At 43.3% G+C, this 26,100-nt stretch overlaps 1 protein-coding gene and 2 long non-coding RNA genes across 5 annotated transcripts in view; 1 reads left to right on the top strand and 2 right to left on the bottom strand.

Annotated features, from left to right (window-relative positions):
- LOC130195218 (transcriptional repressor CTCF-like) overlaps positions 1–9,369 on the top strand; it is a 30,958-nt gene extending 21,589 nt beyond the window's left edge. For both annotated transcript variants that reach the window (XM_056416622.1, XM_056416623.1), the window contains exons 13-16: positions 1,032–1,214; positions 1,298–1,430; positions 1,520–1,774; positions 7,283–9,369. In XM_056416622.1, coding sequence (XP_056272597.1) covers positions 1,032–1,214; positions 1,298–1,430; positions 1,520–1,774; positions 7,283–7,509 — 798 coding nt within the window. In that variant the 3' untranslated portion in view covers positions 7,510–9,369. The remainder of the gene's footprint in view (positions 1–1,031; positions 1,215–1,297; positions 1,431–1,519; positions 1,775–7,282) is intronic.
- A 14,481-nt stretch (positions 9,370–23,850) lies between these two features.
- Positions 23,851–25,086, bottom strand: LOC130195231 (uncharacterized). Of its 2 annotated transcripts, none has more exons than XR_008832032.1 (3): positions 24,987–25,086; positions 24,087–24,161; positions 23,851–23,978 (listed from the first exon to the last, which is right to left on the bottom strand). It is a non-coding gene; the product is annotated as an uncharacterized LOC130195231 (long non-coding RNA). The 2 variants fall into 2 exon arrangements; XR_008832033.1 differs by lacking the exon at positions 24,987–25,086 and adding an exon at positions 24,373–24,396.
- Positions 25,087–25,092: 6 nt separating this feature from the next.
- On the bottom strand, positions 25,093–25,595 carry LOC130195232 (uncharacterized). Its single transcript, XR_008832034.1, has 3 exons — positions 25,507–25,595; positions 25,326–25,397; positions 25,093–25,188 (listed from the first exon to the last, which is right to left on the bottom strand). It is a non-coding gene; the product is annotated as an uncharacterized LOC130195232 (long non-coding RNA).
- Between the last annotated feature and the right edge of the window lie 505 nt (positions 25,596–26,100).

The following is a 26,100-nucleotide window of genomic DNA, read 5'->3' on the forward strand; positions in this document are numbered from 1 at the left end:
CTTAGCACAATAATATATTTGGAAAAAGATGATAGATCTTAGATGATATAGCTTCCATGATCATTATCTCCAATAGGTTTGGTTTGAATTGGACCCCGTATGTCGGAGCAAACGCCTCTGATATGTTTTTCACAACCAAAAAAATGGCCGAAAATTTAAGTAGGCGGAGCTTAGGGTCCTGGGAGGCTTTTTTGTAGAGCAGGTCCAAGTGGACTTGGGAAAAATAAAAGCTAGTCATTTGAACATACTGGGTGAGGGGCGTCGCCGGTCAAACTTCCAGGTGGCGCTAGAGAGCAATTTTTTAAAGCCGAATTTCGACGTTAAGAGCAATTTCGACGTCGGTGTCATCCGGCTATTTTCACCAAGCCTGACAAGCTTGCCAAATTTGGTGAGTTTTGGGATATGATACATACCCCCAATATGCGCCCAATGTTCAAAAATAAGATGCGGAATAAGAATAATAATACCCCTAACAATTTCAATAGGTTCCTCTCGGTCAGACCCTAATAACAAGAACATGAATCCCCAGTCATAATAGTGACTCAGTGTTATTATGTTTACCATATGGACCATCTCAGTTTAGTGGCTTTGCTGGTAGTTGTTTTATGTTCTTACTGCATTTCAGCTTTTAATCTCGGATATGTACATCTAGATCTTTAACTTAATGGATGGCACCTTTTTGAAAAGGAACACCCAGTGAGGACAGGTGCAGAAACACATGAACTCAAAGTAGATCAAAGTTAATCATTCTTAATATTTTACTTTAAAAAACGGCATCACGTCTTTTTTTAATATGCGTAGGTTGAGATGAATTTAATGGCCATTCACGTGTACGTTGCGATGCATAGCTTGTGCGTCTGGAGCAGTGGAAAACAAAACGATCCATTTAGCTGTTACCATATTTGTAAATGTACTTTGCGAACCATAAAAGGGGTTCTGAGCCAATGATGTGCTGGTGTGCATCGAAAGTAAAGGACAAAGGGAATGTGTTGTACCATCTGTGTAACTGTCCCTCACGCTGCCGGGTCCAGGAGCGCCACATGGTCATGCACCGCCGGACGCACACGGGGGAGAAACCCTACGCCTGCAGCCAGTGTGAGAAGACCTTCAGGCAGAAGCAGCTGCTGGACATGCACTTCAAACGTTACCACGACCCTAACTTCATCCCCACCGCCTTCGTCTGCCCCAAATGCAGCAAGACCTTCACTCGCAGGGTAACTACACTCTTCCTACCCATCTCACGAACAAATGACTAGTTATTAGTATTATCAGGCCGTCTAACGGTGTGTTCTCCTAGAACACCATGGCTCGCCACTCGGAGAACTGCACCGGCGAGGTGGACGATGCCGAGAATGGAGACCCACCCCCGAAGAAAGGGAGGAGAGGAAGGAAGAGGAAGATGAGGAGCAGGAGAGATGAGGATGACAGCGGTCAGACTCTTACGTTGTAATGAAACGCGTGGGCTAGATGTTGTGTTCTCTCTGGTCTGATCTGTCTCTGTTGTTTCTCTGTGATGCAGAGGAGGACAATGCCGATCTGGATGAGGAAGAGGAGGAGGACGAGGCCGAAGGCGACGCCGAGGAAGAAGCGGCGCTGCTGCAAGAAGAGGAGGAGCCAGAGTGCATGGAACTGGACCAGGCGCCCGCCGCCATCCCAGTACCGGCTCCCGACGAGCCGCCCGTCAAGAGGAAACGAGGCCGACCGCCAAAGAACGCTCCCAAGACCCCGACGCCCGGCAAGTCGGCCAGGGTGGCTGCCAAGGTGGCCGCTTCTGGTGAGAACCCTGATAACATGGTTACACGGAGTCGTGTAAATACTCATGCACGATAACTGGCATACAATCCTAATTCTACATTTAGTGTGGTCCATGTCCGTCATGGTCAAACTGCTGGCGGGAAGCATCAAGCTGAGCCCGAGCCCCGTCTGTTTAAAAAAATTAATAGCCTCACTTAGTTCCTTAACTGTAAGGTGTATATACATGTTCTGCAAGGAATATTAATTCATTATAGGGCAATATGACTGTTAATTTATATAGCCACTTTACAAATTACATAACTCCCAACACATTGAACTACACAGTAGATTCCCCAGTGTTAAAAATACACTGTCAATGTATATTGACTCTTTCAGAGCTATTACAACACTAGCAAGAGTAAATAGCCCCCAGTGTTGGTGTAAATATTCAGAGTTAAACATGTTGTATAAAATATACAGTTTTAAAGTGAATTGACTGTCAGTTATTATAATTAGAGCAAGAGTAAAACCCCATGTGGATGACAATGTAATCTGTCCTTCTGTACACATGGCATCTATTGTTCTGTCCATCCTGGAGAGGGATCCTCTTCTGTTGCTCTCCTGAAGGTTCCTTCCCCTTTTTCCCGTGAAAGGGATCCGATGTGAGGTTCTGGGACAGGGATGTCTATGTGTACAGATTGTAAAGCACTCTGAGGCAAATTTGTAATTTGTGAGAATCGGTGGCAGCTGGTGAATTTGGGGGGGGGGGCGCAGTTGGGCGACGCGGTTTAAATAGCACTCAACAATGAGAAGAAAAGAGGTTTTGAGTAGAATATTGTAAAAAACAAAGCTTTATTTCAAGAAAACACCGTGCTCAGCACTCTCCAATAACAACTATCAACACACTGTAACTTTGGGCATGAGAGGTTCAGAGCAGAATGCTTTAAGAAACATTGGGTTGGGTTTCAGAGGTTTGCAAAATAAAAGAGTTTCACCCTCACATGAAAGAGGTTCAAAGCAGAATAGTCAGAAAGAGATCACATGTTACATTGGGTGTTTGACAGAGTAGACCCACTACTGTAAAGAAAAGTAGCCTCCTCTCTTTAAAGTTGGCAAACTTCTCAATAACTCTGGTTAAAGTCAATCATGTCTGTAACCAGCCTGTTTCCATTATTCTTGAGGGAATGTGTCTGTTTTTCAGAACTTCTTCGTTGTGTTTTCGATGCCAGTTCGGTCTCCTTCTGCTGCTCTGCTCTGCAAACAGGGTTAGCTTCATGCTGTTAGCAAGTTAGCTCCATGCTGTTAGCTAGATAACTGCGGCAAGATTCGTGCTTGACACTTGTCTGAAGATCTAGATCCCTCACCCTGTTGTAGTCCAGAGAGTTTCAGTCCCAGGACTTTGGAACAACAGACAGGGGAATCTAAACAGCGCATTACTCACTGAGCCTCCAGCTAACCAGCTCCGTTAGCAACCTGCTCCCGTAGCTACGAGGAGCTCTCTGGGCTGAGGGAACGATACCGGTCTCTGATCTGCCGAATAGTCCAATCACGTGAAATAATAAAACGATGTCATTGGCCAGAGCGCACATTTTTATGCCCCAAGATTCACGTTTCATCCGCCAATGAGAAGCCGTCCTTGCCGAAACGACTGTGAAATGTTTGCACGCTGCTGCACACACACGTTGGGCCGGTGCCCCGGAAATGGGGCGGGGCTTCTCTCCGTGATAATGAGTGGCGATATATTATATTTTTTCACCTTAACTTAAGTGGTTGTTGACAGGCTGACGGTCTCCCACACACATTTAGCGCGTCAACACGGTATATTTACTATTTAAATGATTTGGCCTATAATGTTTTTTGACAGGAGGTATTTTTTTTTCATCTCAAAATTTTACGGGAGGCGGCGCCCTAGCGCCCTCTATGGACGCACTGCCACTAGTGAGAATGGGCTATACCAGGGGTGGGCAAACTTATTGACCTGCGGGCCACAATCGTTTCTAAAATGTGACAGAGGGGCCGGGCCAGGAGCATTTGGACACGCAATGTAATTTATTAAACCTGGAGATTGCGTCTGTTTTTTATACATTTCAATTTAAGGTGCAAAGTTAAAGTAATCAACATTTACTGGAAAGAGATCAATGCTCACTTTCAGCATTCAAAACAAATTATTACCCAACGAAATACTCAAGCTCAATAATTTCTAATTGTTTTAAACCCCGCAAAATAATGGACGGATTGTCCTGAGAGATAGACTGTATTAAATATCCTGCCTGCAGCAGAAACTAGAAAGGGGTGTTTAAATTGAGGGCGATGTGCGGCGTCATCTGGTCAGCATGTGTATGAACCCTGTCACAAACAGACTGACAGCGCTTTACTCGAGAAAATATGACCCTAAAGCTGACAATTGAAGTTCGATTTTGAAAAATTATTCATATCTCTTCTGAAAACACACCTTTACTTATGTGGACCAACTGTTTTGGTGTTTGAAATTGGTTTACCAAAGGTCATAGGTTCACAAAAGCAGTGAAATATCTGAATACAATGCTAGATACATGTAATTGCACCTGTCCATCCTGGAGAGGGATCCTCCTCTGTTCTCTCCTGAATGTTTCTTCCCTTTTTCCCCCTTAAGGGTTATTTGGGAGTTTTTCATGATCCGATGTGAGATCAAAGGTCAGGGATGTCTATGTGTACAGATTGTAAAGCACTCCGAGACAAATGTGTAATTTGTGAAATTGGGCTCTACAAATAAACTGAATTGATAAATGAGGAAAACCAAATTTTGTATTACCATTTTGAGTAAAAATGATGTGTCTGTCACACATTCACCAAAATGATAAAGATGGGACTGAGAAATGACTTCATATTGCAGATAAAGTTTCATGGGGGGTGTGCAAATAAAAAATAACCATTACATTTATTTTTTTATAAATATGTATTGTACATATAAAAAAATTCTACATTATATACATGTTGAGAAATAGAAAACAGAACACAACTATTGACACAGACTATTTACAATATGGCTTCACTATAATAACATCATGTCATCGTGTCACGAGACCTCTCTGCTGGCCGGGCAGGCGGAGCTGTAGGCGCTGGTGAATCCTCTGTAAAATACAATACTAGTCAGCACCGCGCACACGTTATGGACACCGTGACGGGACACGTAACGATGTAAAGACTCTTACCCGGTCCAAGTGGATCTCTTCTGGCTGCGTGTTCCTCCTCGTGGCTCTGCAGCTCCTCCAGGCTCCGCGCTGCTCGCCAAAATCACTGCGGCTGTTTCTAAATTAGCCTCACCTGTGTGGTGGGCGGGTCCTTTATGATTTACTGAGTGTTCATTGGTTGTTTTTTTAGCAAAATGTTGACAGACAAACGGATTGACAAATCACGGTGAAGGGTTTCGTGTGACGAGTTCTTTCCGCGCCAACGCACACCGGAAGTAAACAAAGTTGCGACAAGTTCGGCGGGCCGGATTAAAAAGCCTAACGGGCCGGATGTGGCCCGCGGGCCGTAGTTTGCCCATGTCTGGGCTATACAAAACTGAACGTTCACTCTTACTCTGGAAAGCTCCGCCCCCTCCTTCTCCTTTCAAATTGAGTTTCATTACGTGTGTTTTAATTCTAGAAAGAATTTCTCTAAATTGTTTTATATCAAATGTTCAGCAGAAGCAACATTTTAGAATAACTCTATACTGAGTTCAACTTACACTCTAGCTGTTTTTGTGTCTTGAAATATCGAATTGCAGACGGCTAACGTGACACTCAGCCAGTAAACATTCGGTCCCGATCCACAGAGTGTTGAAGAGCCTCTGTGGGTCAGTGCAGGTCTGTCTTTCAACCGGGGTTGGCGGTTCAATCCCTGCTCTAGTTGATGTCTCCTGTAGCTGTAGCTTACAAGAGCTGTAGCTGTAGCTTACAAGATGGCGCTGTGCCAACGGCTGCTTGTTCCAGTAGTGGCGTTTTGCTTTTATTTTATTGTCGACACTGGACCATAACTACTTTTTCGATAATTCTACTGTGGCTTTTGTTCACGGAGAAGGGCTCGCGCTGCAGAGCCGGGCGGAGGAGGAGGCTAAAGGAGATAAGATAAAACCCGTCGTCATAACGATCATAACGGGAGGTCGACCATGTGTGCGAAGGCGCTTTTTGCCCGAACATTGAACTGTTGGCCGTGGGGATGCGCCCGTATTATTTGCGAGAGAGTTCACGTCCGCCATTTTGGTTGTCGCACGCGCCCGCCATCTGGGATGTGTTGTGTGGACACGGAGACTGTGCGCCTGCCCCAACAACAAGCCCTGATAGGTGGGAGGGAGACAGCCAGGGGCTCCCTGAGGGGCCACGAACTGCTGAACTTTTTTTTTCAGTTCACAGCACAGCCCTCCTCTCTCCTCACACCATCCACCGAGCCCTCAATACAATGGGCCTCCCACTCCTCCCCTCTCTGTGAAAGTCAACACCATCTGGCCTCAGCGACTACCGACGGTCGCCCTCACCTGAGGCTGGTCTTGGCCCACCTCCGCCGCAGGTGTGAATCCGTTGACCAGAAGCTGCGGATGGCCGTGGTGGACGCTCACCATGGGGCGGTGCGTGGTGAGTGACTTTGTAAAGTGGGCGATGCGCCACCCACCTGCGGACTGACGCAAGACGACTTCAGGAGGAAGGCGAGCTCCTACACCTGAAGGGATGAGTCGACTTTTTTCCTGAAAAAGCTTCCTTCCTTCGTGTGTTGTCGCCAGTGTGCTGCACTTTGCCATTTGTCTGCTGGGGGCAGCATCGCAGCCGTGACACCAGCCGCTTAACGTTGCTGCTACTGGCTCGAACAATTTCCCCTTGATTACTGTGTCTACGGTGTATGAATATAACATGACTTTAAGTCACTTTGGCGAGTGTCAGCTGAATAATGTAAAGTAACACACATAGTGGTAACATTTCAAAGTTAATGCAACTCTGGTAATAGTTAGTAGTCTACACTGAGAAGTGTAGAAATAGTACTACAAGTGTTATTTATAATTGACACTCGGACTAGTGTTAATCAAAATGAACACTTCTCAGTGTAGTGAGTAAAATAATAACTCTTATCAGAGTTGCGTTAACTCTGAAATGTTAACACTATGTTCAGTTACTTTAACGCTCTAAAGATAAGGGACCATATGCTCACTGGCTGAGTGTTAAAATGTACTCTTTAAGTGTTTAATCGACACTGGAAAAAGTCCTTGAAAAACAAAAAGAAATCGGAAAAGTTCTGGAAATGTGTTGCAGTCATATGTTAATTTACGCTGAGTTTGAAATATTTAATATGTTTTTAAAATAAATATAGGCTGGCATACGCTCTTTCATACTCCCGGTGCAATGTGTTGTGGTTGTGTATGAACCCTGTGTAAGTCTCATTAGAACCCTCTGAACCGGGACGAGATCGGGATCATAGTTGCTCTCTTGCCGTCTGCTGGCTGTAAGGCAGAACTATAGGAAGGACATCTTTAGCGCCCTTTGTTGTTTAATAACTGAATGCAGCTCTTAAAGTGCTGATTTGATGTGTTTCACAGCGGCGGCCATCATTCAGGTGGAGGACGAGAGCACCGGCGCGGTGGAGAACATCATTGTGAAGAAGGAGGAGGCCGACGCCGACGCAGAGGAGCATCTGGACCGGGGCGACGCTCTGACCGTGGAGGGGGTGGAGACTGTGGAGCTGGCAGTGAGCGAGGAGACGGCGGCCGCCGCCGCCAACGGAGAACTGACTCCGGAGATGATCCTCAGCATGATGGACCGGTGAACCCGTCACACCCGTGTAGCCGGACTATAAGCACACACACGCACATACACGCTCACACGTCAACATGTATCCTCCTCGTGTTGCTCCTCCCTGTGAGCTTGTAACAGCAGCCGTGTACAAACAAGGGAAGCCGCCTGTAAATATTTACACATACTAACTTCAGATCCATGTTCATCAACACACACACACACACGCATACACACACACACACAGTCTCTATCAGATCTCACACGTCATATCCAGATATCGTCCACGCTAATGCTGATGCTTTATTATTTTTCCGTGATGAATGACTTTGTGCATTTTTGCAACTCATTTCTACCCAAAGCCACATCCTCTGAACGTTTCAGCTCCTCCACATGCCGCTCTGCCAAAAGGGGACGTTATCCGATCTACCTTCACATTCTACTCGGTTGTTCGTCTCGCAACGACGCAGTTTTTTGCAAATACCGAGCCTTTATATGTGTGTGTATATATAGATATAAATGTAGTTTTTCCTAATGAAAGCTAGTGTATGGTACTTGGGTTTGTCTGTGAGATCCCAGCGCTCAGAGCTTCTCCCAAAAGGCGTGTTTAGACACGTATGGTAAGTTAACAGAGGGATGCCTGTTGATTCATAAGGAAATGGGCATAAGATAACATTCTGAAGTCAGTGATAACTGTTTGACAGCCTCACTGCCAGCAGCCCACCTGCTTCTTAAGGAAATGAAATACACCAAGACAGTTTGTTTTTTAGGTTTCATTCATCGCTAACGTTCCTCCTCCTGGAGTCCGCCTGACATAAACCTGTAGTTTTGGGATTTTGAACTTTCCAAATACTTCAATTAACATGGAATCATGTCACTGCATCTGAATGTTGTCCATTTCAGACGCTCTTAAGTTTTCCATTTAAAAAAAGTGTTCACTTCTAAGTTACGCTTGGTTTTTGGAACTCGGGATGCATGATAACCAATAAGATCACCACGTCACATTTTAATAAGTGGTAGTTTAGGCAGCAATTTGACATTTTATTGTATCGGCTATAATTAAATTATTGGTAAGAATTATATAAATGCCCTTGTCGGACAATAATTTATCAGCGTTATATATATATTGTGCATCCATACTTACTACCACCCCCCCCCCCCCCAACACACACACACACACACACTAATCAGTCATCAACTGTGGCAGGTGGTTTACAGCCTGCATGTAAATACACATTTTAAACTTTTTTCTTTTTTAAAATTAATTATGAACCTTTTTTATAAATATTTTTAACGGCTGACTTGGAGACATTTGTCCTGAGCCACTGACACGTTTTCAGTTTCCGTTTGCGGGTTTGTGCCGTTGCCTCTGCGGCGGTTGAGCCTCGTCTCTTTCTGTGAGGCAAGTTTCACCTCTTCAGGAACAAAGAGCTCATTCTGAAGGACGATCGGCTGTAAATTGTCTGAAAGAAAGAAAAGAATGCCTTCCTGCTTAGTTAGTTTGCCGTCGGCCTAATATGTGACTTAATAATGTGACCATGAGGGATTTTACATACTTGTCCCAGTCCTGGACGAAGGCCTGTTCTATTAGCCCGGGGCTCTTAGTTCTATTAGCCCACGGCTCTATTAGCTCTCGGTTATCCATTTGTAGTTGACACTGAGGCATCAGATCCCTTACTCCAAATCAAAGTGACCCCTGAATTGTATTTAGGCTTGAGATGAGAGGTCTGAACTCGAGCCAATCAAATGCTTTACGACTTGTGAAGCTGTTGATCCTTCACCACAGGCTGTTTTTTTTAATGTGGCCTTTTAATCGTTCTGAGACCGTTGTTGTATAATGTTGGAAGATGAGACACTGTACAGCTGATGACAAATAAAATAATTCTAATGGTCCCGTGGTGTTGCTGTTATTTTCAATCGGTATGTGTTTTTTATCCAGGTCAATTTTTAAAAATACATAAACAGAGGCTGGTAATCTTGTGCATACCTGCAAACTTGTCACCTTTCGGTGAAATTCACCGTTTTGAAATCAAAATAGGTCATCCAAGTGAATCGTGTAGATCCGAAGAGTTTTTATTTTGGGGTAGTGGCGGGGGGGTCAACTGGCCGGCCGGCGTTTATGAGATTGCAGTGAGACACGGAGAAAATGTGAAGTGGTGCTCTTCGCAATAAAACTTCTTTGTTGGGACGTGTCGCGTCTCGGCCAATCAGCGTTCAGATGTCGACGGGGTTTAGGTTAGCTTGAATGTCAGTCCGCTACATCTACTGCTGTCACGCTGCACGGTGTATCGACACTAACAAAGTACCCATGCGTTAAACACGATGTGATTTAGCATATTTTTTGTATCAATACTTCATTAAAAGAGCGCTGGATCGGAGCACACGCACGCGCTGCTCCGTGTCAAGCTGTCTGCACGCAATGCGCTGCGCAGCGCTCACAGCGAGTGGCGTCAAGTGGCGGAGCTTTTGAGACTTAAAGCTTTCAGCTATAAAAAATAAAAATAAAAGATGATTCCAGAAGTGAAATGTTTCAGTTCTTTGTCTCCAAGGCAGACAGTCTGTAAAGTTATGTAACTACAGCTGCTCATCCTGATGAACTGTGTATCATCTGGTCAGATACTGACTAAAGGCCTCATAGTGTATCATCAATGCTATGATGGAACCATGTAGTTTCATTAATATCTGGCTGTATTAATACTAATAATATACTGCCATTTGTTAAGTGTTGAAAAAGTTGGTAAAAAGTGAACCATACAGATGTTTTATTTATTTCTATTATAGATAAATATACCAGTATCGTATTTATGGTATCATATTGTTTTTATGGTATTGTATTGAATTCTGGCATCATGATATTTATGGCAGGTATCGTATAGAAGTTATAATGTTAGTGACAGCCAGGTAGAGGCAGAACAGACTCAGGGAACAGAGTCATGGCTCAGCAGAGCTCACGAGTCCTTGTTGTTCAGGCCAAAGAAAGGGAAGTTGGTTTATGAATGACTTTAACCATATGATATATAATGACAACGCATATTTTTTTATTACAATCATTATATCATTAATAATATTTCTACTTTATACATTTTGTTGTAAAACTACCAAAGTTCAGCTAAAAATATTATTAGATGAATCAATTAGTTGCAAAAAATTGTTGATAATAATTTCACTTTAAATAATTTAAAAAATATTTTATGATTCCAGCTTCTTAAATTTGAAGATGTGCTGCTTTTCCATTTTTCCTAATTTGAATGATTTTTAAATATTGTTATACTTGTGTTCGCCAGTAGGGGGCAGTAGTGGGGTTTGCCATGACTGGTGCTGTAATTCTTGTCTTAAACGAACAACTTAGACCAGCGTAACAGACAGTGACGCAGCTGTTGATGCGAGTCTCTTGGTGTTTACTGGTGAGAAACGTACATAAACACCATATATATATATTAATGTTATGTTTGCTCGCTTTTATATTTTGACAGTTATTAACTGTGTAGAAGTTAAAGTGAAGACAGTTAATTAAGGCTAGCGCCGTTTAGCTAGCGGATGCGAATCGCGCGCTAGCGTTTTAGCACCATTGTACAATGGTCTGCTGGCCTGATAATTACATTGTTCCATGAAAGATTAGATAGTTACATGTTGTGTCCCGTGACAGATATAAACAGTAGTACGCACACATATAAGTACATATATACATACACAACATGTACATGCATATAAAGTTTAAACAGGTTTCCTGGTGGAAGTCACTTCTTGTCAGTGCCTTCGATTTCCGTGACCTTGTCCGTCACCATGGAAACGTTGTCACATGACACTCACTCTGGTTCTGTGCTGTGACGTCACGAAGCACCGAACCAGAGTCTATATATAGAAGTGATTTCCAGCAGGAATTCAGTGTGTGAATATCACAGAAACCTCCCCACCCCTTCTCCATTCAGCCACTTCCCGGGGTGGGGGCCTCTGCTGGGATATCACAGACAGGGTGGGTGGGAAGGTTTATTATATATTATAGGTTATTGGATAAAAGAGGAACAAAAGGAATTAATTTCTTACATAATTTAGAAATTAAAGAAATAAAAAAATTGTTCAAGTGCACAAAATTCAGGAAGTTACTTGATTTGTAAAATAGTGTAACGTGGGACTTGTTAACCTGTGTGATTGTTGCTCAAGTGGGCCGAGAGATTTCTCTGAATGGGCCTCGCTCCTATTCACACCTGGGCCCATGCAAAATAAATATTACTGAATATTTCAAGGTGTGGCGGCCATCTTACCGGGTTCACCATCATCTTTCAAGGTGTTGTAACTATTCTATTAATATATATATATTAGGGCTGTGAAACGATTAACATTTTTAATCAGATTAATCATGATTAATCCCATATATACATTCAGGGTTTTTCCTGGGTCAATATGGGTCTTCGGTGCTCCCAAAAAAAAAATGTCTGTTCGTTAAGTGAGTGATCAGCAGCTGGCCGCTCGGTCCATTCGCGCACCTCACAGTTGCGTATTGATCAGACAAGAAGACACGCTTATCAACTCCAGTGTTACCCCTCCTATTATAACAGGGGGAATCTCCACCCGTCACCTTTTTTTCGTCCGGATGTGCGCGCACACGCCGGCAACCGAGCTCTGCGTCGCGCGAGACGGAGATCGGAGTCGTGTTAACGCGACACTAGAGACAGAATGACATGCTGCTGGTTAGAGACGACCAACAACAAGACGGGTCGGAAGCTCATTCTGCGCATGCGTTAAATGCGTTAAAAAAAAAAAAAAAACTAGTTAAACCTTTAATTGAATTAACGCGTTATTTTTCACAGCACTAATATATATACATCTATTATATTATTAGAAGGGTTTGTGGGCACTGACTTAGTCAGAGCAGAGGACCCCCACCCCCCAACCCGTTGTCCCCTTTTTCACCCCTCATGAGTTCGCAGGTATGATTGTGCTATGTGGTTGTTATTGTAAGCCATTGGTTGACACACACGCATTCCATTTATTTTTTTAATAACCCAAAATAACGATTGACAAATTGATCTTAGAGGGCATTACAATCTACACACGTATAATATTCTCCTCACATCGGATGAGGAAAAACTCCCAAAAATAAACTTTTAATGGGGAGGAAAAAGGAACAACCCTTCAGGAGAGCAACGGAGGATGATCCGTCTATCAGGGTGGACAGAAGTACAATCTAGTTGGGAAATATTGTACTTTAAAGTTCTCTAGTGGGGTAAGGGGGTCGTCCTGCAACCCCAAGGTTTTCGGTTCGATCCCGGCTCTCCCCATTAGTTGTTGCAAGTCGAAGTGTCCTTGAGCAAGGCACTGAACCCCCAGTTGCTTCCCGGGAGCATCACTGCAGCCCACTGCTCCTTAATAACTAAGGATGGGTTAAATGCAGAGAACTCATTTCCCCTTGGGGATTATTAAAAGTATATATCTCATCTTAATATGGCAGTAGGAGCTCTCTAGTGATGTAATATGGTACTGTGATCTCTCTAGTGGGATATGGTACTTTAAGCTGTCTAGTGGAGTAAAAATAATAATGCATTACATTTTAATGCGCTTTTCGAAGTACTCGAAGACGCTTTACATTTCATTATTAAAACATCCTATAATCTATACAATATTAATAACTTTACATTACAATAAAAACAAATAAGAATGCAGAGCAACCTATCACAGACTAAAAGCAGGTCTAAACAGATGGATTTTGATTTGTGATTTTAAGATCGAAAGCTCGGTGCAGTCTCGGATGAGTTTGGGGAAAGAGTTCCAGAGGGAGGGGGCAGAAATAGAGAAGGCTCTGTCACCCTATGCCCGGTGCGTGGTCCTATGAGGGATGTATAGGAGATTGGCATCAGAGGAGCGGTGGTGAAGCAGATTGGTGAGGTAGGAGGGGGCCTGATTATGGAGGGCTTTGTGAGTGAGGAGAATGATTTTGTAATATGGTACTACAAGCTCTAGTGGGGTAACATGGTACAATGTGCTCTCTAGTGGGGTAACATGGTACTACACGCTCTCTAGTGGGGTAACATGGTCCTACACGCTCTAGTGGGGTAACATGGTACTACACGCTCTCTAGTGGGGTAACATGGTACAATGTGCTCTCTAGTGGGGTAACATGGTACTACACGCTCTCTAGTGGGGTAACATGGTACTACACGCTCTCCAGTGGGGTAACATGGTACAATGTGCTCTCTAGTGGGGTAACATGGTACTACACGCTCTCTAGTGGGGTAACATGGTACTACACGCTCTCTAGTGGGGTAACATGGTACAATGTGCTCTCTAGTGGGGTAACATGGTACAACAAGCTCTCTAGTGGGGTAACATGGTACTACACACTCTCTAGTGGGGTAACATGGTACAATGTGCTCTCTAGTGGGGTAACATGGTACTACACGCTCTCCAGTGGGGTAACATGGTACTACAAGCTCTCTAGTGGGGTAACATGGTACTACACGCTCTCTAGTGGGGTAACATGGTACTACACGCTCTCTAGTGGGGTAACATGGTACTACACGCTCTCTAGTGGGGTAATATGGTACTGTTAGCCATTTTAATTGGGTTTCGTTACTTTGGACCGCCCACCACTAGGTGGCGCAAGGCCTACTTAATTTGATGTTTAGGCCTATTTTCTGTGGAGAGGCATAGAGGCTAGCTGTTGCCCATTTGTCGGAAGCGTCGAGCGTGATTCATGCGATAACAGGTGACAATACGGCAAAGCAGAAACAGCAATGGTTATATTATGATTTAAGTATGTGCACCTAAGTGGTGGCAACATTGTTTATGATTTAGTTTGGGATAAATACATGCAACTGAAACAATAAATAAACTGGACGTAAGAAACTGGATCCTTAAATTCAATGAAACGTGTCGGAATTCCAGCAGATGAGCAGCCCAAGTAGTGCTTCGGTGTGGAACAGGCAACTTTAAGCTTTCTAGTGGGGTAAAATGGTACTATGAGTGGAGTAATGTTATATTATAAGCTCTCTAGTGGGGGTAATATTGGACTATGAGCTCAAGTGGGGTAATGGGGTACGATGAACTCTACTCAGGCAAGGCACTCTCGTGGGGAAATATGGTACTATGAGCTATAGTGGGTAATGTGGTTCTATAAGCTCTCTCGTAGGGTAATATGGTACTATGAGCTCTATTGGGGTAATATGGTACTATGCGCTCTCGTGGAGTACTACGGTACTATGATCTCTATTGGGGTAATGGTGTACTATGAACTCTCTACTTGGGTAATAGTGTACTATGAGCACTTTTGTGTTGGTGAAATTGTACTATAAGCTCTCTACTGGGGTAATATAGGACTTTTAGCACTTTAGAGGGATAATGGGGTACTACGAACTCTACTAGGGTAATATGATACTATCGGCACTATAGTGGGGTAATATGGTACGATGAGCTCTCTGGTTCTGTGTAGAACCTCAGCCCTTGAGAAAAAACCTATGTATTACCCTTATTTCTGAGTGTAGAAAGTGAAGCTGACAGATCGATGTAGTGAAGTTAAAGTCTAAAGTACGATGAAATGGAAACTTCAAAGCAAAGGGTCTGTACTTGGGTACTTTGGTTCTTTCTACCGTTGATTGAGAGGAAGAAGAAAATGAGGAAGAGGAGTAAAAAGAAGGCCTCCGACCAGAGTGGATTGAAAGAACATTACAGCTCATCTCTTCTCTTCTTGGTCTTCTTCTCTTCCTTGTGGAAGACTTTACCATCCGACTGCTTCTTCCAGCTCAGTTTGATGTCGTTGTTCAGCCCCTGGTTCTTCAGCCTCTGATCTGAAACATGGAGAGAAGAACTCTTCACTAGTCTGATGTTTCCTTACATCCTGCATCCTTTCTCTCTCTGTCCTCATGTGGAAGCTCTAGAAGAACTCTTCACTAGACTGTTGGTCCCTTACATCCTGCATCCTTTCTCTCTCTGTCCTCATGTGAAGCTCTGCTCTAGAAGAACTCTGGTTTCCACGAGAGCATCTTTGTTGTTGGCATGTTTTTTGGACACAAGTCTAGCTTCAATAATGACGTGTCCACGTTTGCTCTGCACATAGCACCTCTACATTGTTCTTAGGAGTCCGCTACATCTCACGTATCACCTGTCATTCTGTTGTTAATGAGGAAGATGTACCTTCTTCAAGAGGTTCTCCATCACCACAGGGTCATTCAGATCCAGAGAGGAGCTGCTTTTCTCCAGCCTGACTTTCAACACTCGCTTTGCAACAGGAACAACGTCTAAAAAACAAACCTTCATCACAACATTTCTGCCCCTTAATAATCAACATTCTTGAATGTTTAACAGTTTGAATGATGAGAGAAAAGTCTGATAATTTTCCATCAGCTACATTTTAAATATGGCTGGTGCAAGAACACCTTAGCTTAGCATAGACTTAGCAATAGCAGTGTTGCATCACTCAGGCCAGCACGCTCTAAACCTAAGTCCACCTTTATAGTGATTGATAGCTCACCACTGTAGCAGATGAACGCTGACTTGACGTTACAGTCCAGGGTCTCCCATTGTCCATCGGCACTGAAATCCACTGCCACACAAGTCTTAGAGGAGACATCAATTTCACGAGGCACCAGAGGATTCCAGTTCCTAAATGAGGACTCACTTCCATCAGACCACTTCCACGGATTGCTGAAAAGGCCGATCCAGACTTTTCCTCCATCGAGAGCCAGATTTTGTACCATCTGGTTCTCCTCCATGTTCCTCACACTGGCCAGGTCTGTGTGGTGTTCTCTGCAGTAGTTCTGGGCCTCAGTCGACGTCATTAAGTTGTGAATGAGGACATACAGGACTGTCTCAGAAAATTAGAATATTGTGATAAAGTTCTTTATTTTCTATAATGCAATTAAAAAAACAAAAATGTCATGCATTCTGGATTCATTACAAATCAATTGAAATATTGCAAGCCTTTTTTTTAATTTTTATATTGCTGATTATGGCTTACAGCTTAAGAAAACTCTAAAATCCTATCTCATAAAATTTTAATATTTCCTCAGACCAAGTTAAAAAAAAGATGTATAACAGCTGAGTGTTTGTCAAGGCTCAGGAAACCCTTGCAGGTGTTTCGAGTTAATTAGACAATTCAAGTGATTTGTTTAATACCCTACTAGTATACTTTTTCATGATATTCTAATATTTAGAGATAGGATATTTGAGTTTTCTTAAGCTGTAAGCCATAATCAGCAATATTAAAAGAATAAAAGGCTTGCAATATTTCAGTTGATTTGTAATGAATCCAGAATGCATGACATTTGTTTTGTTAATTGCATTACAGAAAATAAAGAACTTCATCACAATATTCTAATTTTCTGAGACAGTCCTGTATGTGTTTGGCCCTGAAAGTAGATCAGAGTGACGTGCTGAGTAGAGGAACCATAACAGACCACATGATGCAGACCAGTTTATTGTTGCTTCATGAATCTCAGCATGAAGGTGGAAACAACACAGAGCTGGGTGAATATGAACATGCACATTCATAAAGGCAACAGACATTAATCTGCTTTAAAGGACCTTCATGTAGCTGAAGACTAGTTCAAGTAACCGTGAGGAACTTTTAACTGGTCCTGAACCAGTCTCAGTCTAGTCCTGATCCTCTATGTGACCTCAACTAAGCCGTAGTCCTATATGACCTCAGTTTACTCCTGGTCCTCTACAGACCCCATCTAGTTCTGACACCACCCTGCTGGAGACCCAGGAATTATTGCTGGCCCCACTGTGGGTAGGGGGGCCCGGGTGAACCCACTGGACCAGAACCAGGACTGAGAGGGGCAAACTGTCAGACCCTGCTGCAGTTAAATGAGAGGTTTTCTAAAGGGATCCTGGTCCTCAGAGACATTACCACTTTAGTCCACAGGGGGCACCAGAATCAACAAAGAAGGAAAGTTCCTTGTAGTAACTTTCATGTTCTCACCTCTGACATCGAAGCAGACTGACTTTAAGGGAAGCCAAGACGCAATGTCGTTCCAATGCCCAAATGTATCCATCGCTGTGCCGAGTTGTTCGTTTTTGTTGTTGTTCGGTTCACTAGACCTCCATCGTCTGAACTCCATCTCCCCTGGTTTGTAGAAACTTGTGTTTGACAGTGACCAGCTCCAGTCCTCCACGTAATGGTACAGTCCAATCCAGGCTCTCTAAAAGCAATATTTAATTGTGATATAAAGAAAGAGACTTTCTAAGGATGCTAACAGTGCTAACAAAGGTAACATGGCTCCACTATATATTTATGTGGATGATGTTTGATTGATTAGATATTAATGCTGAAAATAGCCAGTTCAGTTTAGCAGTATGTTGGGTAACACGCAACATACTGCAAAACTGAACTGGCTATACTTTGTAATAACTACACGCTATTCAGAAATAAAAATAAAACATACCCAAACTTAAAAGGGTGGATCCAAGCAATCACAAGAGCTATAATAAGGGTTAATAATAAGTGTGAGCTTTTGTTCTGATTTGTAAATATCAGTCTCTATGTTAATGGTTATTAATACATTGTTGGCACACAGCACAAATTAAAAAGTTTCAGGTTCATAGGAAAATAAATATTTTGGAGTGATACAGCTGCTTTTTGAAAGCTCTCCTAAATCATAAGCCAATAAATGCGATGAGTCTCTGCAAAATGTCACGAATAAAGCGAAGCAGAAAAGAAATTAGAAAGTATTTAGTACAGAAACTTCAGGCGAGATCTGCCAAATCTGGCATTTGCTCTCCCTTCCCCCTGGTGGAAACCCTCTTGATTGTAGTGTGAATAGATGGCTATAGATACTCATAATCAATAATTTGTACGTTCCAGCAGACTCATAATCATCTATAAGTCTTTAATTGGCCTGTAATAGGTATTACTTAATTTACAAATGCATAATATGTCATTTCTAAAGTAGGAAAACATAATCATGAATCACATAACAGTCGAGCTTATTAATCAAGAATAAAATATGTATAACTGTGTTCATGAATTGCTGACTAATGAGTGTTAATGTTGGAACAAGGCTTTATAAATGATGAATTAAGTGTTTACTCATACTTAACTAATGCTCAATAGCGTGTAGTTATAAAGGTTTACCATATGTTCCATTAACTAATGTGTTTTATGTTAAAAATATTCATCTGTAAACTAACTTTGTCAAATAAATGTCTCTCTGAAATGTTAGATATACCAGCATTGAACTAAAGTACAAGTACACACTGAGGTCCAGTTCATCTGCATACGTTCCACCACCGTGTGAATGTAATAGTTCAGACCACCTGTCACTGACGTAATGAAACTCACTGAGTGGATCGGTCTCTTCAGGGTCTCCAGGTCCTCCTGGTCTCGTATGGTGGCCAGGTCCATGTGGTTCTCTCTGCAGTGATGCTGTGCTTCAGTCATGGTCTTCAGCTCATCAACGACATGGTAACGACGTACAGCAGCTGGTGAGACGGCCCACAGTCCTGATGGACAAACTGCATATTGATCACATTTAATATTAATAACTTAGCTCACTCACGCAAATGAACATTTTACATTAAAATAAAAAAGACAAACAAAGAAGTGGAAGTGAGAGGAATGTCACCGGGACACATTATGAAACATAATAATGATATAGAAAATGGGAAAATAATTCTAATGTATTAAAGTCTTGCCTGACATGACGACGACGCTCAGAAGAAGTTTGTCCATCCTCCTCTCTGGTCCTGTGTGTCAGGCTGTGGCGTTACATCCTGCATCCTGTTGTGAGGATGTGAGGCCGCTGGATCAGGCATGCAAAGCTCTGCCAACAATCATTTTCCTAAAGGACTTAAATATCATTTAACTAACAAAGACCACACTACGAGGGACATGGGTTTCAGATTGTCTCTGGAGAGATGAAACTAAAGTAATCGTCAGGAGACTTCATGCAAATTCAAAGATACACAAATGGAACTAGAAAACATAAAAATCGAAATATTCCTATAAATATGTTTCTGTCTTTAAAGTTTGACTCTCTCTCTCTGTGTCACCACAACACTTATACATTTGTGAGAGATTGACTGTAACGACTCGTGTGTAGACCCAAATGCACCCTCGACTCCAGGGATCCTTCGAACTTATATTCCACACTCTGGAAACGGCAGGCAGAGTATCAACAGGACGAAGGGCTGGTAGGTTCTCTGGGAGTTGGACTAGCGGGTTAACCAGGGTCGGCAACAGGAAATCCGTCTAGAAACAAGTGCTGGAGAGTCTGGCATAGAAAAAGAAGAACAATCTGGCAGGGTGTGTGTGTGTGTGTGTGTGGCAGGAGACTATATAGGGATTTGATTAGTGATCAAAGACAGGTGTGTGAACAGGTGAAGGAAGTCAGACTGACGAGGTGGGAGTGACTGAACCACAGAGTGAGGAGCTGAACTATGACAACAGGTGTGTGAACAGGTGAAGAGAGTTAGACTGACGACGGGAAGTGAGGAGGGTGTGGAGCTGAAACTGTGACATTGACAACCTTAGCATATTAAGACATGTGTTGTCTTGTCAGTGACCTTTGACTACAAAAATATAATCAGTTCATCCTTGAGTCCAAGGCCCCCCACTATCAATTCTAGGATCTTAAAATCCTTTACAGTGGTAGTTCTGATCCACACTATCCTTTTCTACACTGGACCCCAATCTGTCATTGTCTGTGGTCCTTCCTGACCCCAAGCCTGTCTTTCTGCGGTCAGTCGGGACCCCTCTATCATTTTTCTGTGCTCTCTATCTACATAGGACTGTTTTGTTCTGCGGTAATTAATTATTCTTAACCTCGAAAAAAAAGTCTCTCCTGATTGAACTGTTCAAACAAAGAAACTACTCCTGTAACCTTACGCAGTACCATTCACTGCACCTGTTACTTATTGCAATACCGTATATTTACACTATAATACATGTATTTTGATTAAAAAACATTTGGATGTCGCTTTTGATTTTATTTCCTTCATTTCGCTGTTGCCGTTTCATACTTATTCAATTCAATTCAATTCAGTTTATTTGTATAGCCCAATTTCACAAATTACAATTTTGTCTCGGAGTGCTTTATAACCTTTTCGTTGTAAAAGCAGCCTTTTATAATATATGCAATTTAAATTGTAAGTACTGAACCAATAAAGCACGACAAAGAGACAGAGTAGTACGATAGTCCTTTTGCTGGTATTTTAGGCAGAGGTCAAAACAGGGCAATCAGACCATTAGGAAAATTATTGTTGGCAGAACTTTGCATGAGTTGCACATCAACAGTCACCGACTGACACAGAGGATCAGAGAGGAGACAAGGATAGACAAATGCTTACTCTCACCCCCCCCCCCCCCCCCCCCGTGTGGCACCGCGGTGAAGGCTGAGGCCGAGGAGTCGCGGGCGGCCGGACATGACACTCTGTCATACTCATTGAATGTGTTTTAATTGTAATGATTCCTTCTGGTCACATGGCATCTATTGTTCTGTCCATCCTGGAGAGGGATCCTCCTCTGTTGCTCTCCTGAAGGTTTCTTCCCTTTTTTCCCCCTGAAGGGTTGTTTGGTAGTTGTTCCTGATCCGATGTGAGGTCAAAGGTCAGGGATGTCTATGTGTACAGATTGTAAAGCCCTCTGAGACAAATTTGTAATTTGTGAGAATGGGCTATACAAATAAACTGAATTGAATTTAATATACATTTATATAGATGAAATGAAAAAAAATAGGGTCATGGCTTCTATGTTTTTCATCGTTTAATGTTCACTTCCAAGTCGGCCTTTCGTAGTATATTTACGATGCTCCGATCCTCAGAAAGCTGTTCTGGACGAGTACTCCAGACCTCCAGCAGAGACTTCTCACATTGACAGATGTGATAGAGCAGCAGCTGGACAGCTGGCTTGGTTCCTGTGGTATGTGTCTGTTTTTCACAATAAATCATCTCTCATCAGACTGGCATCTGTTCTGTTATCAACACCTGGTGATTTGAAGATTAGCGCTGTATCTCGTATATTCGTTGTCTCAACAGCAGATGAGTGCATGTACCCAGACGATCATTTGCTGATGGACAGTGTCTGAATGTGTTCCTCAGGGGGATTCTCTGATACCTTTTATGCTCTGTGTGATTTCAACCAGATGCCATTTAGAGAGGAGATTCAGTGGGTGAGTCACAACCAGTGGCGGGCCGTGGGCCTGGGGCCTGGGCCTTCAGTGAGGTCCTACACAGTCCCACCCGAATTAATCCACCTCTTATTACTATCATTATGATGCCATGGCTCTAGACCAGGGCTGCTCAATACGTCGATCACGGCGTAGTATTGGTAGATCGCATGACATTAAAAAAATTGGCCCGCCCCCGTCATTTTCTCTATAGCACGTCTTTGTTCATTTATTAAACTAAACAGCCGTCTGATGTTGATCGTATCTACACAACAGCATGTCATTTCTCTCGGCTCTCCGTCTCGCCCGCTGCAGAATGCGCGCATCGGGACGGAGAAAAAGAAGAAAAAAGTCACTTGCACTCGTTTGTTCACTAAACAGGGCATTGTCGCACCCAAAGCAGATTTCAAGTATATGCTCGACCAAATCGACATCTTCTCCTCCTTCCGCCATTGTGGGTTGAAAAAACAGCTTTGTAGTCCGCGAATTAATTCCTTTATCAAATTCAGTTTCCTAGTTCTGAGGTTTTGCATCTACCTGCCCATAGGACCCGCCTCTCAATATTGGTAATCCAATCAAAAGACCTGCAGCACTCCGCCTGCTAGCTGGCTCCTGTGCCTAGAGGAGCCAACTCTAAAGCTGATTGGTTGACACAACATCGTCATTCCCATTCACTTGAAGCTACCAGCGCCTTCAATGTTGATTCTGAAGGCCTAAGGGCAGATGTTAGCCCCCTGGCAACACACGATGGCTGAATATGATTGGATAAAAGATCTAACATAAAGACCAGCCCTCCAAATCTCAACCTGGCGCTGGCAGCAGCGCAACCAAGAGGAACGCTATGAAATTAAGAGAATAACTCTTACTCTGGGAAATAATTGAATACATATTTGTGGGGAAATATATTTAGAAAAAAATATATATTCTGATGATGTTTAGGCCAGCAGAGAAGGCCTTGCTGGCCCTGACGGCCCGCCACTGGTCACAACTGTACTGCAAAATGAAATACTTTAATAGGCCAGGTGTACCAAACTACTACTACTTAAAATGACTCTTAATAGCCATTAGACAATAAGCTAATGTTATCAGTGCTGTTTTCCAAATGAAGCATGGATAACTGTTTTGACAGGACAACATCTACTGCTGGAGAGATTTCAACCTGCAGGACTTCAGCCACTTAGACAGTAGGTGAGATATAGTATAGTGTTGTTACATCCAATCTTAAGCAGTGACATTGCTTTTCATATTCTTATGTATTCAGATCCAAACGTATGCATTTTGGTCAAGTACTCATGTTTCAGCGTCAAAGTGCTATTTCCCCACCTGACCTGATGCATGTTTGTGTATGATGCTGCATGCTCCCGGTTTGAAGGAGCACAGTAGCTCAGCAGTGTACTCAGCGTCGGAAATACACGAGGGCAAAGGGCAAAACTGCCCCTCAGAAATATCATTTTGCCTCTGGTATCACTAAGAGAGGGGCAAAAAATGCCCCCATAAGTATGATAATTCAATAGTGTTTTTTTGTTTTTGTTCTGTGCTTTGTGTGTCCTATCTGTATTGCCTGTACTAGGTAGGTCTACAAAAATATATATATATAAGTTAAGTTAATTGTTAATAGTTGGTTAAAACAAAATTAATAATAAAAACCACCAAGAAAAAAGGGAAACAATTGAATATGATTGTCAGATTTTTGTTTAAAAAATCTAAGAAAACACTTTGATTATGTAGACCAGCGGTTCCCAAACTCAAGAATGCCGCGGCCCAATTTGAAATCTGAAAATCTTCTGCGGCCCACCCAAGCCTTAAATCCCAATCAGCGTTGATGACGCGTTGTGACGGGGGGGGGGGGGGGGGGAGAGGGTGTTTACCTGTGCAGGGTTTTTCCTGCATAGAGAAAATGTGGGCGTGCGCCTAAACCGTAATTTAACACTGAGGTGTCCTCACCTGTGCGTGCATCCCGGCTGAGGGAGGCGCGCGCCGGCATCGGAGCTCTGGTGCGCGCGAGCCGAGAAGAGTTGACGGGGGGGTAGAGGAAATTTACTGGAGTTGATAAGCGTGTCTTCTTGTCTGGGTTAGGGTTAGCTTTTCCCGTCTCATAGAAGGCAGATGCCTGGAACTCTCTCCACGTCATCTCCTTCTCCATGCCTTGGTCTCTGTACAGGGAAAGTACTTTGGCAGGACAATAAACGTACTTCCCTGCTACCCCCAGGAACCCGGTGTGAATGTGAGGACTGTTTGAGCCCTGCTTCAGTCCCAACCCACAGAAGCAACCCATAGCTTCCAGCTCGTCTTCAACAGATCCTCTGCTGCTGTGAACAGGTCAGCTGGCTGACGTCATGGTGGCAGCCAGGAAGCTGTGGAGGAGGACCGGTGGGGACGGCTATTGGCCTGGGGAATGGCTCACCTGGTCAGATGAGAATAAAGATGAAATGAGTATGATTTTAGGTGTGACTTTATTTCATCTTTTTAAAGTATATACAACCAAATAAAATAAAAGCATTAAAATACTGACTTTGCCCTCTCTGTGGAGTTGGCAGTTGACCGGGCTCTGCAGATGTCTCAGGAGAAATCAGGAGCGCCTCTGACACTGTAGAGACCATTGAACATGTTGTTATTATTATTATTGACAAGATGAAGGCAGAATGTAACATGACATCTACGCTGTAGTTGGTGAAGCTCAGCGAGCTGCACCAGTATCTAGTATACAACCATGACGTTTTTGAAGAATAAACAACGGCTTTGATGTACACTACATATGTATATGTGTAGGATGGAAATACAGGTAAAGTACTACACACCAGGAAGTGTGACAGTCGCCTCTGTTAAAGGATGACGTGCTGCTTCTGGCATCAGACACACGAGCTCCTGGGGAACAGGCTCAGGTCTCTTTACCGATTGAAATGCAGGGGCTGCGAGAGAGAAGGATCAAACAACAATAATCAATTCATGGTTTAGAACTAAGATGAGCACAGTGGACTCAGGACAGATCATGTTTCAGTGAATGTGCACAATGTTGATACATTTACCATCTCCTGGTGGACCCTGAGCCTTGGCTGGTGCTGCCTGTGCAGCAGATGGTACTGCAATGGAAAAACCTTTGTTTGTTATTTATACTTTGACAGTACACAAAAACTGCTGTTAGTAAAGGCAGAAAGTATCTTTACTTCGCCTGCTTTTTTCAGCCAAATCCAATCAAACAGACTGTTTCTGACATTATTACGTACAGAGTATATTTCATTCATACACATGTGTTCATGTTGCAATGGGTTAATATTCAGGAGCCAGTCATCACTATGTCACCTAGGCAGGGGAAGCACCTTAACTTCAAACACACAGCAAACACATGCCAACAGGTGTTAGGAGCACAGCAGTTTCTTTTCATGCACATCAGAAAACAAAGATGGATACGTACCCTCATCAGGACCGGAGTCCATTCATAGTCACTAGGACAACAGGTGGAACACCAAAAGACAAACACGACCAGAACACGGTCGACACCAGACGAGTCCTGCTTCATGGTCCCAGTTGTGTCGGTCGGCAGCACGGTGCTCTGGGTTAAAGACCTCTTTCTCGTCGTCTGGCAGATGAGGAGGATGACGAAGATGCAGAAACAGCTATAAAACACACAAAAAACAATATCAAATATGCTGAATAGAATACAGGATTAATAGCAAATCGTCTGAACTGTAAACGATTGTGAATCTTCAGGGAGGGGAAACAAATTTAAAAAAGAGAACACATGTATACTCACAGCTCTGCACATGTTGCTTTGAAGGAGAGATGCTCAGCATCATCCTCTCCAGCTCTTCATCTTCATCCATCACTGTGATGCAAACAGACAAGAGTTAAAAAGAAAGAAAGAAATATCTTCTTGCATTTGCGCTTGTATGACTTGCATGTAGATCTGTGACAAGACAAGACACCAGACTCACCAATGGCTTCAGCAGGAGCATGTGAGGCGTGTGACATCACAGGTGAGGCGTGAGACATCACAGGTGAGGCGTGTGACATCAGAGGGGAGACAGTGGGTGGCTGCAGCTTCTTCTTCAGGTAGAGTTGTAACTTATGCATCTTTGTGCCTGCAGTGCAGTTCTTCTTCTTCAGGATGAAGAATGCATAGCCGTCCTCCCTGCTCTCCCAGACCTCTCGCCAGGTGCTGGAGGCACGAGTCGCAAAACCCACCAGCTGGTCATCCTCCGATGCTGCTGCTGTCACAACTGGCTTGTGTTCCTCATAGTTGAGGAGAGACTGGATTTCTCGAAACATGAGGGAATAGTTAATAAAGGACAGGAGGCTGTCCTTGTTGTGCCCCGCTGCCATGAACACTCCTGCAGCTTCCTCTCTTTGCTGGTTCCTGATGAGGTAGATGGTGTATCCAATGTCATTCTCCAGAAGCCGGCGGAAGGACTTCCCCTTGTACTTCCCAAACTGCAGGATGTAATCTCCAGACACCTGGGTTGTATCTGAAGGGTCTCCTCCTCTCTGGTGGACCACAGTCCGTGCGTTCTGCCTGACCAGCTCCTCCC

The sequence above is a fragment of the Pseudoliparis swirei genome, chromosome 6 (assembly GCF_029220125.1).
Source record: "Pseudoliparis swirei isolate HS2019 ecotype Mariana Trench chromosome 6, NWPU_hadal_v1, whole genome shotgun sequence".
NCBI lineage: Eukaryota > Metazoa > Chordata > Actinopteri > Perciformes > Liparidae > Pseudoliparis > Pseudoliparis swirei.